Raw genomic sequence first — 18,026 nt, forward strand, 5'->3', positions numbered from 1 at the left:
ATGCTTATTTAACAAAAAATTTAAGGGAATATCTTGAGTCATTGGGAATGAACTTAAAAAGTTTTATTCTGACATAAACATTGCCAAAAAGATTTTTTTAAGGTTATAAGAAATGCATGTTTGTTCGTCTACCACTTTACTAGTAACCAGTTTGGCAGTTTTATGACTCAGAGAGCTGACTTAGAATCCCAGCTGTATGCTCTTTTACTATCTTCTGAACCCTTTCAGTCTGCTCTCTTAGCCACAATCTGACGAATTAAATATGGGTTTCCCTTATTTATCCTGAAACTCATCCCCAACTTTATTTTCCGCTAGAGGAATCTGTCCTTCACCATGTAATGAACTAACCACACTGAGCTGCTCTTGTTTTCTGAGGGTGAAAATGGGAGCGTATGCCTCCCTTCCTACCTTTCCTCCCTCTGAGAAGAGACTGGATGAAACCCTTCCCTTTGGATTAAGTAGAAGGCAGAGACACAAACTGCATGTAGAGCCTGCAAATGCACGTCAGTGACAGCAGTCTCGAAAGCATCTGGCCTTGTTTCCACACACGCGGAGGGGAGCATCCAGCCACCATGGCTGCCCACGCTTGGTCTGCAATTTGCTGCACTTGCAGACGCTGCCGAGCGGTATCACGTCCCTGATCTCATGTGACTGTCACAACCGCTTAGAAAGGGAGAGCAGGGAAACCGAAGGAGACACAGAGACGGCCCGTTAGCGAGCTAGGGACTCGCAGTGGTTAGACTGGAACCGGGGTCGTCCGCCTCTCGCATCGATCTCCCCGCACCCGCGCCCTGGTCCTGATGCTGAGCGCCGGGAGCGCGCACACCTGCGCCTGGGCACGACGAGCCAGCCAATGGGGAGCCCGCATCCAGGAGGCAGGACGGGGGAGCTGCGGCGGACCGAGCCTGCCCGAGAGGGCTGCAGCTAATGAGCGCCTAGTGCTGGAGAGAGACGGCTGCCCGACCAATGAGAGGCAGTGGCCAGCCGGGCTGAAGGCGGAACAGCCAGTGAGGCGCCGGGGCGGGGCGGCGAGCCCAGCGCCAACCCGCGAGCGCCGAGCCCCGGCGTGCTGTCCGGATCGCCGCCCGCCATGGCCCGCGCTGCCCGGCTCCTCGCCGCGCTAGCCGCGCTCCTGGCCGCCGCCGCCACGGGCGGAGACGCCCGGCCCAGCAAAATCGGTGCGGGAAGGACGGGGTGGGGGCCTGCGCGGGGGGAGGGCTGCGAGGGAAAAGGGATCCCCGCCGGGAGCAACCGGGTGGGGGAAGGGGAAGGAAGCTGAGCGAGGGGAGGGGTCCTCGGGAAAGGAACTGGCTGGAGAAGAGGCGAGGGACTGACACTGGGCGAGGAAGGGGACCGGCGGTAGGCAAGGTGCTGATCCCAGGGCATGTGGCGACGGCTACCGGGGGCGGAAGAGAGGCTTGGGACCGGACTGGCCACTGATCTGACCACAAGGTCCAGGGGCATCGAGCATCTGCGGTGGACGCCCCGATGGATGGCAGAGAGGACCTGGTCTGGGTGATGTCATTCGTAAAGGTTTATTGAGGACCGTCTGTGTAGCAGGCACAGTGCTCCGTAGTTCCTGTCTGGAGGAGGGACTGTACAATACAGAGAAGTCAGCGGTAAGGCCGAGAAGGTGCCCCGATGGGAAGAGCGCTTCGTCCATCTTCCAGGCTCTTGGAGGGCTTTCGAGGGCTCCGTAGAAGGAGCATCTAAGCCAAAACCTCAGGGAGAATAGGAGACAGAACCCATGGTAGGTCTGCTGGAGAGCAGTTTGCTGAGTGACAGTGGAGAACTTTTAACAGCAGTCATCTTGGATTTTATTATTTTATTTTGAAAATTTTCAGATGTACAGCAGAACTGAAAGAACTGGATGTACAGTGATCAACTGTGTACTCACCACCTAGGTTCTGCCCTTAGCAAACTGCTCCTATACTTGCGTGTTTACATGGCTATCACCCCCCCCCCCATTAATTCATCTTACATCTTAATGCATTTCAAAATAAACTGCAGACACATCAGGACACTTTGCTGAATACCTTCTCATGCATCTCATTGACGAAAGTTCCATATTTGTTTGCAGTTTATTTCTCTTAACAATTGTCATTTCAACTCGACAGGACTCCTAAAGATTTTCCAGTCCCTCGAATATAAAATTCCCACAGGCAGAGATGCTAGGCTTCTGGTGTGAGGGGACAGAGTCTCCACTCCACTAAGCTGCCCTCTCTGCACCCCTGTTGGCAGGGAAGCATGTCCCGTGGGAGCACCACAGACTTACTGGGCCAGTATAGTGCCAAGGCTTCTTTGGATTACAAAACCTCAGCTCAAGCCATAAATGGTTAAGACAGACAGCCAGAAATCAATTTGGGACTAAGAGTTTAGGGTTTTCAAGGGAGAGCGAATCCTGAGAGCTAGTGTGGTCAGAGAAGACCTCAGGGAGAAGGTGGATTTTGAGCCAGGCTCCGAAGGTTGGGGAAGTTAGGCAGGCCATGTCTGGAGGGCAGGACACTCCCTTCATCTCTCAAAAATGGGCAACAGAACAAGACACTTCACACTGGCCCCTGGGAAGGGGCAGGGCCTCCTCCCAGCACTCCTGTTTCCAACAGGGCACAGCTGGTTGCCTGCCTCATCCCTGCCTACCTGGCCCCAGAGGTCACCCAGGGCAGGGCACTTGGCAATGCCAAGATGCTCAGTAGCCTTTTTGATTGTCCTCAGCTATTGGACAGAAGCCTCCGTTCACCCTTGGTGGTTTGGACTCGACACACGAGACTGAGGAGCTTCCTGTGAGGATGGCTTCACCCCCAGTCTGCTGCAGGGTCAAATCTGAATACCTCGGTGTGATGTTGGACCCTTTAACCCGACACACACACACACACACACACACACGGAGTTCCACACGCCGCCCTGCTCCTGCTGTTCTCGCTGGGGAGAATGGGTTTCTGCTACCGGGCAAAGCCGGTTGTCCTCCAGGGCCCTGGTCAGATGTGACTTCCCCTGGGAAGCCTGTGTCTCCACGTGCTCAGGCAGAATTTGTTGCTTCCTCCTCAGGATTCCCTGGCACCCTGTTGTTGCACTTGGTCACACGTTGTCGTAGCTCATTGTGCAAGAGTCTGTCTGCCCACTCCCTGCCTGAGCTCAGGAGGACAAAAGCCCTGCTTGATTCTCTTGTGCCCTAGCACATCTTATCACGGACCAGGGAGTGGGTGTCAGTTTGTGGGCGTTGAATGCGCTGCTTCTCGACGAGGTGAGCTCTTCTGCTTCCCTGTAGCCCTCTGGGCAGCTTCCAGGCCTCGTGATGTTCGTTCCTTTGAAGAATGGATAATTTGGGGGAAGCACACTGGTTGGAAAAGGCTAAGGGCACTCTTGGAAATGGTTGTGTAAACACTGAAAAGGAGGAAGTGGTTTGTTTTTTTCAAGATGCAACAAAGACTTAGCTTTACCACCTGCCAGGATCCGGGGGCCTGGTGAGCTGCTCTTGGCCCTTAAACGGACCAGGGGAGGAGAGCGTGCAAGCACGAGGCCCCGGGGAAGGAGCGTGTGCTGTGGGAATATGTGGGAGTGACACCCGACTTGTCTTCGGCGAGCGAGGCAAGCCAAGCTCTAACTGCGCGTGGGGGCCACAGAAGCAGCGAGGCAAAAGGCGACAGCACCCCTGACAGGGAGCAGCGCAGGCCGCAGCACAAGGGTGAGAGCAAAGTCGTGGGTTCCACAGCCAAAGAAGTCAAGGCACACGAGCAAGTGGAGTGTTGGGAGTGGGGCAGGGAGTGCGTAAGTGAAGGGGGGCCAGATCATAACCTTGTATTTTTGCCTTCTTGACAGGAGCTTGTTTCTCTCCCCTCCTCTGGCATGGGTCCAACAGGGGTCCAGTGAGGACAAACCAACACCAGATTTATCTCCTTTTCTATTTGGACCGACTGCCAGATGAGAAGAAAGCTGGGTCTCAGGTTGTGGGAGGTGTGGCCGTCCAGTTCAGTAGCTTCGTAGCCGCCTTGCCGTCTTTGCAGAGTGTTACGGAGTCTGAGTAGCTAGATTAGGCTCTGTCTGGACAGTGGTGCCTCGGAACCCCTCAGAGCCCACATCGCCAGCGAAGCATTGTATCAGTGACTTGGATGGGAACACGCATGGCTTATGAACCAAGTTTGCAAATAGCAGGAAAGCAGGAGGCATAGAAAAGACAGTGGATGATAAGATCCCCAAAGACATCAAAGCTGAAACTTCAGAACAAGAGAGAGTCCAAACCGGCAAAGGGCGCCCTGCACGGTAGTGAGTGGCCCGTCCCAGGGTGCATTCCAGTCTTGGCAAACACCGAATGTAGAAGTGATTAAAGGGTCAGGTGGTAGGTTCCCTAGAGCAAGGGTTGGCTGACTTCAGTAAAGGGACAGAGAGTAAATACTTTAGGCTTTGCAGGCCATACAGTCTCCGTGGCAACTACTCATCTCTTCCGCCCTAGCATGAAAGCAGCCCCATAAACAAGCTCCAGAAAGAGTTCCAGTAGGACTCTGTTTGCAAAGACAGTCGTGGGCCTAGAATTGGCCCACAGGCTGTAGTTTGCCGACCCCCAGATTAAGGAGTGGTTCCCAAACACTGATCTCACCTAACAGTACTTGCAGCAACCAGGTTTTCACCAATTCAGAGTGAAATGAAAATAGGGACAATGTAATGAGTTTGTATAAAACTAAATGTATTTTCTTTAAGTGATCATCCAAAATGTTGAGATTCTTTCCTGCTAACGTGTCATTTTCATTATAAAATGAGCGTTACAGTAGGTGACAATTTTCAGGTTGTCCTTTGCTCTTTGTAAATAGCTTTACTAAAAAACTAGCCCAAGGATTTCCTTTTTGAGAGGTGATAAGCCTGCGAAATGCAAGGGCCTGGGAACCACCTCCCAGGGGGCGGTGAGGGTGGGACCTGCGGCCTCACGCCCATGCTCTGTCTCTCCCCTCCTCTGCCTCCCGGGCCTGCTGACAGCTGTGGTTGGGGCCGGAATCGGGGGCTCCGCCGTGGCCCATTTCCTCCAGCAACACTTCGGCCCCCGGGTACAGATCGACGTGTTTGAGAAGGGGACTGTGGGCGGCCGCCTGGCCACCATCTCTGTCAACAAGCAGCACTATGAGAGCGGGGCTGCCTCCTTCCACTCCCTGAGCCTGCACATGCAGGACTTCGTCAAGCAGCTGGGTGAGTGCACTGCGCCCGGGCTCCCCACGTGTCGCATCCAGGGCTAGTGGCAGCCATTGGGCTCCTCCCAGAGGGCCCCGAAGGTCAAGGCCAGAAGGTCATGTAGCCCCATCTCCTCATTTTACAGATGGAGCAGCTGAGATCAGAGAGGGGAAGGAACTTGTCTGAAGTTACACAGTGAGTTAGTTGCAGAGCTGGGATTAGAACCCAGGTTTGACTCCCAAGCCAGTTTCTTTCCCTTTCAATTTGCTGCCTCTCAGTAGCCACAATCATAATGGCTTCCACATGCTGTGTGCTTGCCAGCTACTTGGCATCCTTCTAGGTGGGATGTAGGCATTACGTCACCCCCAATCCTCCCTACCCAGCCACCCTCCTGCAAGACAGGTGTTAGATCTCCTGAGGAAATGTCTACACCTCTGCTGCAGCCCCGCCGCTAATGAGTAAGAGCTGGATTCAACCCCGGCAGCATCTAGCGAAACCACAAATACATAGACTGTTTGACACCCAAACTCTACTTCTTGGAAGTGACCCTGCAGGTGTACTTGCAGAAGAGCTAAGTGGCATACAAACGAAGTTATTCCTCACAGTGTTGTTTGAGGTAGCAGAAGGTTGAAAATATCCCACCTGCCCACCCACTGGGATCTGAGAGTAAATATTGTTTAAGTGTACAGCAGACTATTCAGCAGCCAGATTGAGGAAGTCCTTTAGGCCCAAGTTTAGAACAATCTTGGAGACACAGTATGTGAGTAAGGTGCAGAGCCGCGTATAGTATGTGGGGGCAGAGGAGGAGTAACTCCTAGATATACATACTTAGGAGTGTTGGCAGAAAATATCTCTGGAAGGATGCTGAAGGCAAGTGGCCTCCGCGATGGGGAACTTAGTGGCTCAGGGACAGGAGATAGGAAAGTAACAAAGCCTGTGACTTGGGGCAGGTCCTAGAACCCAAGCCTCGGTTTCTTCATCTTTAACTGGGGGTGCTCTCACCTCTTCTGCCTCTTCCCAGGCTGAAAGAGGATGAAGCGAGATGCTGAAGTCCCTGTGCTCTGTAAGCTGTAGCATGTGCAAAGGGCTGGGACTCCGTCCAGGTGGTCTCGGTGGCCAGGGCTGCCACCCGAGAGCCAGCTGTCAGTCCCTGGCCATTCTGGGATGACATGTGAATTTCCCACACTCATGGCTGAGTGCATCCCTGTTGGGAAAAAAACCTGTAAGCTGGTACATTATTTTAACTCTCACGTCTTTATCGACTAGCCTGCCCAGTGCATCCATTGACTGTTTTAAACAAGCAGCATGGAGGCGCCTGGGTGGCTCAGATGGTTAAGCGTCTGCCTTCGGCTCAGGTCATGATTCCAGGGTTCTGGGATCGAGTCCCGCATCGGGCTCCCTGCTAGGTGGGGAGCCTGCTTCTCCCTCTGCCTCTGCCCCCCTCTCTCTCTCTCTCTGACTTTCATGAATAAATAAATAAAACATTAAAAAAAAAAAAAAAAAAACAAGCAGCATGGATGAACAAACCGTAGTGTGTCCCTATTCCCTTTAATGGAATGGGTCCATTTGCATCTTTCAGGAGGACCCTAAGTTTCGCTCAGGCACCACTGGATCTCCAGGGGGGGCCCTTTGAGTGGGACCTGAGGCTCCTCCCTGTCTCCTCAGGGCTGAGGCACCGGCGAGAGGTGGTGGGCAGGAGTGCCATCTTCAGCGGGGAGCACTTCGTGCTGGAGGAGACCGACTGGTACCTGCTGAACCTGTTCCGTCTCTGGTGGCATTATGGCATCAGCTTCCTGAGGCTGCAGATGTGGGTGGAGGAGGTCATGGAGAAGTTCATGAGGTACGGCGGGGCAGGCTACAGGGAGGGCGTTCCAGAGGGAGCGAGGAAGAGAGGTGGGGAAGGAACCGGCTGGCCTGGAAACTGTCGAGAAGGAGAAGGGGGACTTGCTTGCTCATGAGAGCCCCGCACAGTTCAGTCCTGCTCCTGGGCGAGCCCCCAGCACGAGGACTGGACTGACAGGGTGCGGGGGTGGGTTTCTGGTGTTGTCACGCTAGCCGAATGACTCGGAGCAGGGCTTGCAAATGCATCCACCTACAAGGGCATACCTGGGGCGTGCGTAAGCGGAGGCAGCTGGTGGAAGAGAAGAGTGGGAGTGGGGTGCCCCAAAGAGCAGGGCCCCACCTGAAGGGGGCGGCCAGCACTCTGCCGTGTGGGAAGGCCCACCTCCTGTGGCTAGGTCTTCCAGTTTTTTAGAAGAAGCTGGAAATCCAGAGTGATGCGTGAAACCTCCTGGTTTTTCAGTATATGCAACCAGTTCATCTTAGAAATAAGCCAAATGAAGCACATCTATAGGCCTCATACAGCCTGTGGGTCATGCCCTTATAAGCCCTACTGTCCCCCAGTTTTCCCATCTAGAACAAACTCCTTTTTTCACCACTTCCCTCCTCCTTGGGCCCCGGCCTCCTCCCCCACTCCTTCAGATGATGAGGACAAGTGGTCCGATGTCACTCTGTCCACTTCTCACCGTTCACCCACTCACCATCTGGCACTCCCGCTCTCCCCTGAAGGTCCTCCCTGCTCCCTGGCCCAGACGCAGACATTCAGGATGGCCCCCCAGCCTCCTTGCTGGGTCCTGGCACTTCGCCACTCTCCCCACCTCCACACCTATGCCCTTCATTGCATCTCTACCTTCTACTTTCAGGTGTCCCCCAAAGGTAATGTCCTTACCCCCTCTTTCTTACGTCTTTCTCCCTTGTCCATTTTACCCAAACCTACAACGCTGACTTTTTTCCTTTCGTGGGAGAGGAACTCTATCTGGATGTCCCATTATGACCAGACTCAACACGTTGACAAAGCAGCCCAGGCAGAGGCAGCCTTTCAAAGACCAGTGCCTCTGGTCTTTGGAAATCCATCAGCCGATGAGTCCCTGAGACTGGGAGAGCTGTGGAGGGACAAGACGAGAACTCGGGGGGTGCGTGGGAGCCCTGTCGGAGCAAGCCAGAAGGGAGGCCAGGCTGGGCTAGCACAGAGAGTGACGACATTGGCGTGAGGCAGGTACCATCGGGTCCAGCATGGCCCTAGAAGCCAGCTCAGAGCCCATGCTGCTGGAGAGAGGGATGTGTTGGGGGGCGGGGGGGCTCTGGCCTGCTGCCTGGTAGTACCCCTGGGTGGTCCCCTCTGTGTCCTCAGGCAGGGAGTGGCTCCGAGAGGTGCCGTAGTTGTCCTTTAGCAGAGCCATGATGCGAAGCCGGGTCTAGTGGGGTTCAAGAATATTTGCCTTACCCCCTGCGCTGTCCCTGTGGTTGGGAGAGGCCCACCGGGGTCAGCAAAGAGGCCAAGTAACCAGCCTCCTTTCTCACCCACTACATGGAGAGGAGAGGCCCCGGGGCCCTGCTGGGCCTCCCGGGTGCGATGAGCCAGGAGTGGGTGCTCAGCCGAAAGGCCGTTCTGCACACGGGCTCCAACTCTGCACGTCTTCCAGGATCTATAAGTACCAGGCCCATGGTTATGCCTTCTCGGGCGTGGAGGAGCTGCTCTACTCACTGGGGGAGTCTGCCTTCGTCAACATGACCCAGCGCTCCGTGGCCGAGTCCCTGCTCCAGGTGGGCGTCACCCAGCGCTTTATCGACGATGTCGTCTCTGCCGTCCTGCGGGCCAGCTATGGCCAGTCCGCAGCGATGCCTGCCTTCGCCGGTGAGCCTCAGGCCCTCGGCCTGTCTGCTGCCCTGCCCCGGCCCACAGTGCCCAGAATGGGCTGGGCTCCCCGTAACTCACACTCACCAGGCTCAGTACAGTTGCCTAAGCACCTTATTGCCTTAACCCTATTTGATTCTGGTATGGGCCCTCCAGGCTGGCAGGAGATAATGTTCACCCCACTTCTCAGATGGTGGAAGCAAAGCTCAGGTCTTAGGTCCGGTGTGTTTCCACCACTCCCGATTGGGCTAGTTTCAGGACCGGCCCCACTGGGGTCCATATACACAGCCTGCCATCCTCCAGCGCAGGCCAGGTCCTTCTCTTCTACCCTCCTAACATGGAAGTGCAGGCTCAGTCCTTGGTCCGTTTCTCAACCACTCACACTTCCGCCCACTGACTCCCAAGCATGACCTCCAGGCCAGACCTCCCTCCAGGACTGCAGACTCACGTGTCCGGTGCTACCCTTATGTCTCCACTGGTGGGCCTGGTGGGCACTCAGGGTGGCCAGACCTGAGCTCCTGACCTTTCCCCTCAAGCCTGCCTCTCTGAGAGTCTTCCCAGCTTGGTTGGTAATAGCTCCTTCCTGTTGCTCCAGCCAAAACCTGGGCTCATGCTTTCTCTCATATCCATCACATGGTATGTCAAGAAATCTCATCTGCAAAGGAAAGGAGGGAGGGAGGGAGGGAGGAAGGGAGAGAGAGAGAGAGAGAGGAAGAAAGAGAGAAAGGAAAGGAAAGGAAAGAAATCTCATCTGCTTTGCCTTCCACATATATCCAGAATCTGACTACTTCCCACCACTGCTTCCTCCCTGGTCTAAGCTCAGCATCCCTCACCCGGATTACTGCCAGTCTCCTGCCAGACCCCCTCCCCCACCCCCTGCCCCCTGCAGGCTATTCTCAATACATCAGCGGGATAATCCTTTTAAAACAAGACACATCAGACCTATGTGTAAAACTCTGTAAGGGCTCCCACTTGCCTTCAAGTAAAAGCCAGAGTCCTTGCAGTGGCCTGCAAGGCCCTCCATGGTCCAGGCCCCACCACCTTCCCCACTCACCCCAGCCCAGCCACTCTGGACTCCTTTGCATGTCTCCAGTGTTCCAGATGCACTGGGGCTTTTGGGCGGCCATCCCTCTGCTTGAACATTTCTTCCCTGAGACACAGTCGTGGTAAACTCTTACTCCCCACCATGTCTTTGTCCAGATGTTCCTTGTCATTGACACCACGCTGCCACCCAGTTTTCAATCACATGGACGCCTCCTCCTGCCCCCAGCAGTGCCAGTCCTCCTACCCTGCAGTGTCAGCTTCTAGCTGCCTAACTCATTTACTTCTTTCGTCTCTTCCCACTAGAATGTCGGCTTCCCAAGGGCAGGAAGCTCTGTCTCCTTTGCTTACTGATGTATCCCAAACCCTTAGAACAGGGCCTGGACTGGTGGAGGCACTCAGCCCATTTTTGTTGAATAAATGAACGAAAAGGTTTATATCTGACAAGCACCTCCCTCGTGCCCAGGATGCAGTCCCTCCGGCTGCTGGCGTGGCGAGCTGCTTCCCAGCCTGCAGGCCCCACCACATGTTCCCTCAGCGAGGCTCTCCTGCTCACTCTTCCAGTAGCTTGTGTGTACCCTTCAAGATATAATTCATATACCGCACAATTCACCCATTTATATTTTTAAGTAATCTCTACACCCAACAACCCAACGTGGGGCTAGAACTCACAACCCTGAGATCAAAAGTCACACGTTCCACTGACTGAGCCAGCCAGGTGCCCCCAATTCACCGATGTAAAGTGAATTTGAGTTGTGCATCCATTATCACAGTCAATTTTGGAATATTCTCATTGCCTCCAGAATACCCCATACCTATAGCCATCACCTCCCTGACAACCCCCCACCTTCTAGACCTGGGCAACCATAAATCCACTTTGTGTTTCTAGGGATTTGCCCCTTCTGGGTAGTCCGTATAAACAGAATCTTACCATCTGTGATCTTTTATAGATGGCTCTTGCATTGAGCCTGTTTTCACTTCACTTGTAAGTTTTATTGTATTTGTGTATGTGTTGTCTCTCCATGCCCATGTTGGGGGAGGCTTGGCCTGAGAGGTAGGCCCAGCAGGTAGGATGGTTCCGGACTCTCCGGCCCCACAGCCCAGTGATTCTGAGAACCCACTGGCCACTCTCCCCCTTTGCCCAGGAGCCATGTCGCTAGCCGGGGCCCAGGGCAGCCTGTGGTCTGTGGAGGGAGGTAACAAGCTGGTTTGTTCCAGTCTGCTGAAGCTCACCAAGGCCAATGTGATCCATGCCACAGTGACCTCTGTGACCCTGCAAAATACAGGTGAGTGAGCAGAGCAGGGCATGTGGCCGCTCGATTTCCTAGACCAGGAACACTTCCACCAGTCTGTCCCTAAACCCTGGTCTGGGAAAGGCTGCCAAGTGGTTCCGGCACTGCCCAGTGACACCAGAGGGCACTGTCGTCCTGATTCAAATGTCAGAGCCAGAAAGCTGAGACTCGCATTCAGCCAGCCCCGTTCATTTGACCACTGAGGACTGTGAGCCTCAGCCTTGCCCAAGGCCCTCCAGCTAGTCAGCTGCAGAGCTAGAGCAAAAGCTCCGGATTCCTGACTCCCAGTCCAGTGCTCCCTCTGCAGCCACACCAGCATGGAAAGCCCAGGACCCACCATCCCACCGGCCCCGCAGCACCCAGAGCCTCCTACCCTCAGCGCTGGGCCCCAGGTGGAGATCAGTGGGTAGTGGGCAAGGAACAAATTGACTTTTGTGCTCTATTCTCTCTCCTTCCAGAAGGGAAACCCCTGTACTATGTAGAGTATGAGAACGGGGTGGGCAATGGGTCCGACTTCTATGACATAGTGGTCATCGCCACTCCCCTGCACCTGGACAACGGCAGCAGCTCCATCACCTTTGAAGGCTTCGACCCGCCCATCGATGCCGCGCAGGGCTCTTTCCAGCCCACCGTGGTCTCCTTGGTCCATGGCTACCTCAACTCTTCCTACTTCGGTTTCCCCGACCCTAAGCTTTTCCCCTTTGCCAGCATCCTCACCACAGATTTCCCCAACTTCTTCTGCGCTCTGGACAACATCTGTCCCGTCAACATCTCGGCCAACTTCCGGCGCAAGCAGCCCCAGGAGGCCGCGGTTTGGCGAGTCCAGTCCCCCAGGCCCCTCCTCCGCTCCCAGCTGAAGACCCTCTTCCGCTCCTATTACTCGGTGCAGACAGCCGAGTGGCAGGCCCACCCTGTGTACGGCTCCCACACCACCCTCCCGCGCTTTGCCCTCCACGACCAACTCTTCCACCTCAATGCGCTGGAGTGGGCGGCCAGCTCCGTGGAGGTGATGGCTGTGGCTGCCAAGAACGTGGCCCTGCTGGCTTACAACCGCTGGTACCAGGACCTAGACAAGATCGACCAAAAGGATTTGATGCACAAGGTGAAGACTGAGCTGTGAGGGCACCGGGGACAGCCCGGGAGCGTCCATCCCCCACTGAAGAGGGCTTCCCCCCCCGCCCCCCCGCCAGCGGCCGTGGCTGGGCAGGCTGCGCTCGCCGCCAAGCCTCCTGTGTCAAGCTGCGCTCGCCGCCAAGCCTCCTGTGTCAAGCTCCTGCTTCTTCCAGCGTGGGTCCAGGCGGCCCACTCCGCCTCTCTATCTTAAGGACTTTCACAGTGTTTGCTTCTTTTTAAGGGGAGAAGAGAAGGGAAGGAAATTCAAGCCTGTGTATTCATTTTATTTATTTTTTTTTTAAGAAATAAAAATCCATTCTCTCCAGCTGCTTCTGACTTGGTTTCCTAACTAGAAGACGGGGATGGATAACTGGGAGGAAATAATGGGGCAGAGAATGCTGTCACATTTCTTTATTGCTTTTCATTGCCTACTCCCAAAATGTATGCGAGGCAGTGCCTACAATGAAACACGCGTATGGGGGCGCTTGGGTGGCTCAGTCAGTTCAGTGGCCAGCTCTTGATTTCGGCTCAGGTCATGATCTCAGGGTCCTGGGATCAGGCTCTGGGCTCTGCGTTCAGTGGAGAGTCTGCTTAAGATTCTCTCCTTCTGCCCTTCCCCCTGCTTATTCTCTCTCTCTCTCTTTCTCTCTCTCGCCCTCCCTCAAATAAATAAATAAATCTTTAATAAAAATAAAGACATGTACCAGATGGTTACAAATAGTAGAAGAGAAGATCAGAAAACATAAGACATGATAATAGCTCCTATTTCCTGTGCACTTGCTAGATACCTTAACTAGTTAAGAACTAGGTACCTAGACACCACCCAAGCCTCTCAACAACACTGCATATTGGGAGAGATGACTGGTGGGACCCAAGCAAGAGATGGTTACTGAAATGGTTACCTCAGTGAAGCTTCTAGGATACTTCTGAGCTTCCTAGCAACCAGTGGAAAAAGGGAAATACACCAGGCCATAAGAAGAGGAAAGCTTTTCCTTGGCACCTGGAAGAGTCGACCATTCTATCCATTATGCAAGGGTTGAAGAGTAATAGGGTGGATCTTTCTTGCAAGAATACAAGTGCCCAGATGGTGGAGAGCAGCCCTACCTTACCCAAAAACATTTACCCCAGTAGAAGAAAGGATGAAAAGGTGTCGGGATGGAGTTCTGAGGTTAAGCTGAGACTGATGCCCAATTCCCACCCAGAGCTGCTGAATCTAGGTCTGGGGGAGGGCCCAGAAACCACGAGGACATAGCATTGCCAAACAGTACTGATACTGTGCTTTCCTAACAGGAATGGCTCCCAAGGTCATCCAGCGAACTTCCCTCTTTCTGTAGAGATGGCGACAACGGCCCAGCTTGAGGAAATAACTCGCCCAAGGTCTCTTGGTGAGTTCAGAGGGCTTAAATCTGGAGCGTCTCCCCTAAAAATAACTAAATTCAGGAGGGCCTGGGTGGCTCAGTCGGTTAAGCCTCTGACTCTTGGTTTCAGCTCAGGTCATGATCTCAGGGTCCTGAGATTGAGCCCTGCCTCCGACTCTGCTCAGTGCAGTCAGCTTGAGATTCTTTCCTCCTCCCTCTCCTTCCCCCGCTGCCCCTACCCTTGCTCATGCTGGCGCATGCACGCTCACTCTCTCTTTAAAATAAATAAGTAAAATCTTAAAAAAAAAAAAAAAAAAGTTGAATTCAGCATGGGACAAAATACCCTGCAAGTAGGCGGAGGCGTTTTTGCTGTGCTGGGATGATAGAGGTGGTAGTGAAGAAGATAGTGCGTCTTGTCGGTTATTATAGGAACTACGAGGCCGGCACATCGGTAAGAACGCTTCTGGCTGAAGTAGTAGAAAACCAACCTTAAACTGGCCTAAGCAATTAAAAGGTCTTACCGGTTATGAGAGTCCAGGCACAGAGCAAACATCAGCCCTGTGTCGTGCCAGACCCATTTCTTCTCTCCTGGTCAAGGATGGCTGCCAAGAGATCTCTCCCGCCTGTGAACCAAAGCTGGTTCTGGGCCAGTTGGGCCCCCGCTGAACCAATGCTCAGTGACCAAGCGAATGCCGTGCGTGCTGACTGGCTTATGTCTCCGCTGCCAGACCAGTCATCAGGACACAGGGGATGAAATGAAGCTGATTGGCTTAGGAGAGCCAAGTCCCTCCCCCTGAAGCAGAGGCAGTCTCACCCAAATTACAAATTTGGAAAAGTGGAAAGGGTGTTAGACGCACGATGTCAACCACACACAGGATGGGGCTGTGTCCCCGCCCTCTTCTCAAGGCCAGTGGAATCAATATGTAATGACATCCTTTCATGGTCTATGTTTGAAATGAAGATGCTATGGGCTGTCATGGTGTCTTTGATGAGCATTGGAATTGGGCCAGAGGGCCAAGGCCAATCCCTGATAACCATCCCTCCCTTGCATTGTGCACAGAAGAGGCAAACCAGGACAGTTACACCTGATCCCCAGTCCTCAGTTGGGGCTTTGGCTCCATGCCCCAGCCTGACTGCAGTGAAGCGGGCTCGTTCTTTGGGAACTTCCTTTATCTGGGTAGACAGGCCTGAACAGCTCAGAACCAACGCCGGACACAATGCCCACACTTCCTGCTGGCCTGCTTCCTCAAGCCCCGACCCGGGAGCGGGATCTCACCACCTCTCTGCCTGCAAGGAAAATCCAGAGATTCCTGAAGATAGCAGAAAGGAGCATGGGGACCAGCAGGAAACCTTGGCCCCAGGGCCCAGCCGAGCCTTCTCAGCCCAGGACAGGAGCCCCCAAGGGCCCACAGCCTTCTGGGAGAAGAGAGAGCATTTGCAGCAACAGAGAGAGCCCTATAATCTGCCAAACAAAGAAGGAAGGAGGACGTATTCATCCGCAGTAGTCCTGGAGCAGTGTGGTGGACATTTAGAACTCTTCCCAGGGATTCCACTCCCAGAGCAGGTGACTTAAGTGAAACTTCAACACTTGGAAGTAGGGGAGGTTGTGGAGGGTAGAGTTGGGGATGACTAAGGAATGGCAGGGGCGAGAGGAATGCCCTGCTCCTGATCCACCTCTGAAGGAGCAACAGGAGCTGGGGCAGATCTTGAGCCCCCCCTAGAGGCCTCCATACATGTGTGCATGCATGCATTCATTCACCAAGCCCTTCATCCCATTTTGCACTGGACATCGGGCTAGGTGCCGGAGATGCAGCACTGAAGGAGGCAGATAAGGCCCCTATTTTCATGGAGTGGGGGTTTCACACCAGACAGTGCAAAACGGGAAACACACATCAACTCAAACCAAACGAGGTTCCTGGGCACAGTGCAGACCCTGCACTCTCCCTGGACCTCCAAAGGTCCTGAGCAATTTCCCTGCCTTTAAACCAGGGGACTGGGAAGGACCAGCTGCCAGCCCAGGCTTACGAGGCCATGCTCCTAAGCTGCAGAATGGTAACACTGGAAAAGACCCCAAAGATCCTAAATCCCACCTGCTCATTTCACAGACGAGAATACTGAAACCCAGACAGAAGAAAAGGCAGCATCCACATAAAACTAACTGGCATTTACTGAGGCTCTCTGTCCCACCCGGATGAGGACTTTCCCCGCCCAATCCCTATGCCCCAGGGAACTCAGGCTCTCCCAGGACTAGAGCAGCCCTCCTGCAGCTCAGTTCTTCCCACGCCCTCAACCCACAACCAGGCTTGAAGTCCATGTCCTAAAGCCCCAAGAGCGGGCCGTGGGGGCCTCAGAGATGAACAACCCCAGGGAGAAGGGACGGCTGCTAAAGGCGTCAGCTCAGGCTGGCTCATGAAGTCTATTTTCTATGTGTCTGGAACCAGGCCAAAGCTTCCTGGGGTAATTTTAACCAGTATCCACTCTAGAACAATACCAAAAAAGGTAAGTTGCTTACCACCCCAGACAGGCGCATACCTAATCACTGCCCTTTCATGAATTAGACTCTTAAAACATTCAGAGCTAAAACTGAAGGTAGAGGAGCCAAGCAAAGTATCCCTATATTGGCTCTTGGCCCTCTTATTGAAATTACCTCTGAAGTGCCAGTTATTCTTACCCTCAGAAAATAACCTCAACCCCTCAGCTGTCTTGGGGTAGGGAAGGTATTTTTAGACCCTAGAACAGCTGATTTAGGACTAGCTGCAGGGGCTAGGAGATCAGGGGGAGGATTGAATTGCAAGGAGCTAATGGGGGGAGCAGGGAGTTATCCAGGGGGCAGGAACCAGCAGGGGCTTTAGGACAAGTCAGTCAGCAGTGCCTTTTTGATCAGCAGAGTGTCTTGATCTAAGCCAGGGGTTCTCAACTGAGGGTTGGTGGAGGGGAGGGGATGGGCGAGATGGGTGATGGGTATTAAGGAGGGCACTTGTTATGATGAGCACTGGGTGTGTATGTAAGTGATGAATCACTAAATTCTACTCCTGAAACCAATATTGCATTGTATGTTAACTAACTAGAATTTAAATAAAAAATCAAAAAGAAAAAAAAAAGCCAATGGTTCTCAAAATGTGACCCCTAGATAAAGCAGCATCAGTGTCACCTGGGAACACTGCATTAGAAATGCCAAGTTTCTGGGGCGCCTGGGTGGCTCAGTTGGTTAAGCGTCTGCCTTCTGCTCAGGTCATGATCTTGAAGTCCTGGGATGGAGCCCCCTGCTCAGCAGGGAGTCTGCTTCTCCCTCTCCCTCTGCCCCTCCAGCCCACTTGTGCTCTCTCTCTCTCTCTCAAATAAATAAAATCTTAAAAAAAAAAAAAAAGAAAGAAAGAAGAGCCAAGTTTCAGCTCCCACCTAAAAAATACTGAATTAGAACCACCGTGTGTGGGGCCCAGCAATCTGTTTTTTTTTTTTTAAAGATTTTTTATTTATTTATTTGACAGAGAGAGATAGAGAGAGCAGGAACACAAGCAGGGGGAGTGGGAGAGGGAGAAGCAGGCTTCCTGCCGAGCAGGGAGCCCGATGTGGGACTCGATCCCAGGACCCCGGGATCATGACCTGAGCCGAAGGCAGACGCTTAACGACTGAGCCACCCAGGCGCCCCCCAGCAATGTGTGTTTTAATGAGCCCTCCAGATGATTCTGGTGCTAGCTAAAGTTTGAGAACCAATGATACCAGCAAACCATCTAGACGGATCCCCTTGCACATAAGGCTGGAGGAAAGAATGATCTACACTGGTGCTTCTCCACTCTTGAGTGTTTGTTCAAAGCAAGGGATCCCAGCCCAGAAAAATGCATACCCACATGGAAGTTTCAGGGCTGGGTGGCCTGGGTGAAAAACCACCACTCTTTGGCAATCCAGAGGCTCTGCTCTTCTCTGGGTCTAAGGCTGACCTGCAGAGAATCTTAGAGCTGAAAGAGACCTTACAGGTTACTTAGTCCAACCAAAGTAGGAATCTGCTCCACAATATCCACAGAGCCTCAGCATTAGCTGGGCCCTTCCAGAGACTGGGAGCTCACCGCTTCCTAAGAGCTTGTTTGCAATTGTCCTCGATTTATTTGGGGAGAGTTAGTGCTTGTTCACTCCTACATAGGTCTAGATCAACCAAGCTCCAATAACTTGGTTGAAATAGGCTTATAAACCCCAACTAAAGGAAGTACGTGACTGCCCTAAGTGGTAGAAATGAATGCGGTATTTTTAAAATAACCTATCTCAGTGGTGGTGATGGAATATCCTCCTTTACATTGATCCGAAATCTACCTCCCTGCAACCTCCCATCCGCACCCTGGTTTCGGCTTCGGAGCCACAAGGAGCAAACCCAAGGTCTTG

At 53.4% G+C, this 18,026-nt stretch overlaps 1 protein-coding gene across 3 annotated transcripts; it reads left to right on the forward strand.

Moving 5' to 3' along the window:
• The first annotated feature begins 1,077 nt into the window (after positions 1-1,077).
• Positions 1,078-12,583, forward strand: LOC118006634 (prenylcysteine oxidase-like). 3 transcript variants are annotated; one of them, XM_034999351.1, is made up of 6 exons: positions 1,078-1,178; positions 4,966-5,172; positions 6,820-6,994; positions 8,637-8,848; positions 11,035-11,175; positions 11,640-12,583. In XM_034999351.1, the coding sequence occupies exons 1-6, from the start codon at positions 1,091-1,093 to the stop codon at positions 12,299-12,301; spliced, it is 1,485 nt and encodes a 494-aa protein (XP_034855242.1). In that variant the 5' UTR covers positions 1,078-1,090; the 3' UTR covers positions 12,302-12,583. The 3 variants fall into 3 exon arrangements, with proteins under 3 accessions (XP_034855242.1, XP_034855243.1, XP_034855244.1); XM_034999352.1 differs by having other exon boundaries at positions 1,117-1,178; positions 1,561-5,172; XM_034999353.1 differs by lacking the exon at positions 1,078-1,178 and adding an exon at positions 1,319-1,750 and having other exon boundaries at positions 1,845-5,172.
• The last annotated feature ends 5,443 nt before the right edge of the window (positions 12,584-18,026 follow it).

Source organism: Mirounga leonina, unplaced genomic scaffold (assembly GCF_011800145.1).
Source record: "Mirounga leonina isolate KUSES-001 unplaced genomic scaffold, KU_Mleo_1.0 Mir_98, whole genome shotgun sequence".
NCBI lineage: Eukaryota > Metazoa > Chordata > Mammalia > Carnivora > Phocidae > Mirounga > Mirounga leonina.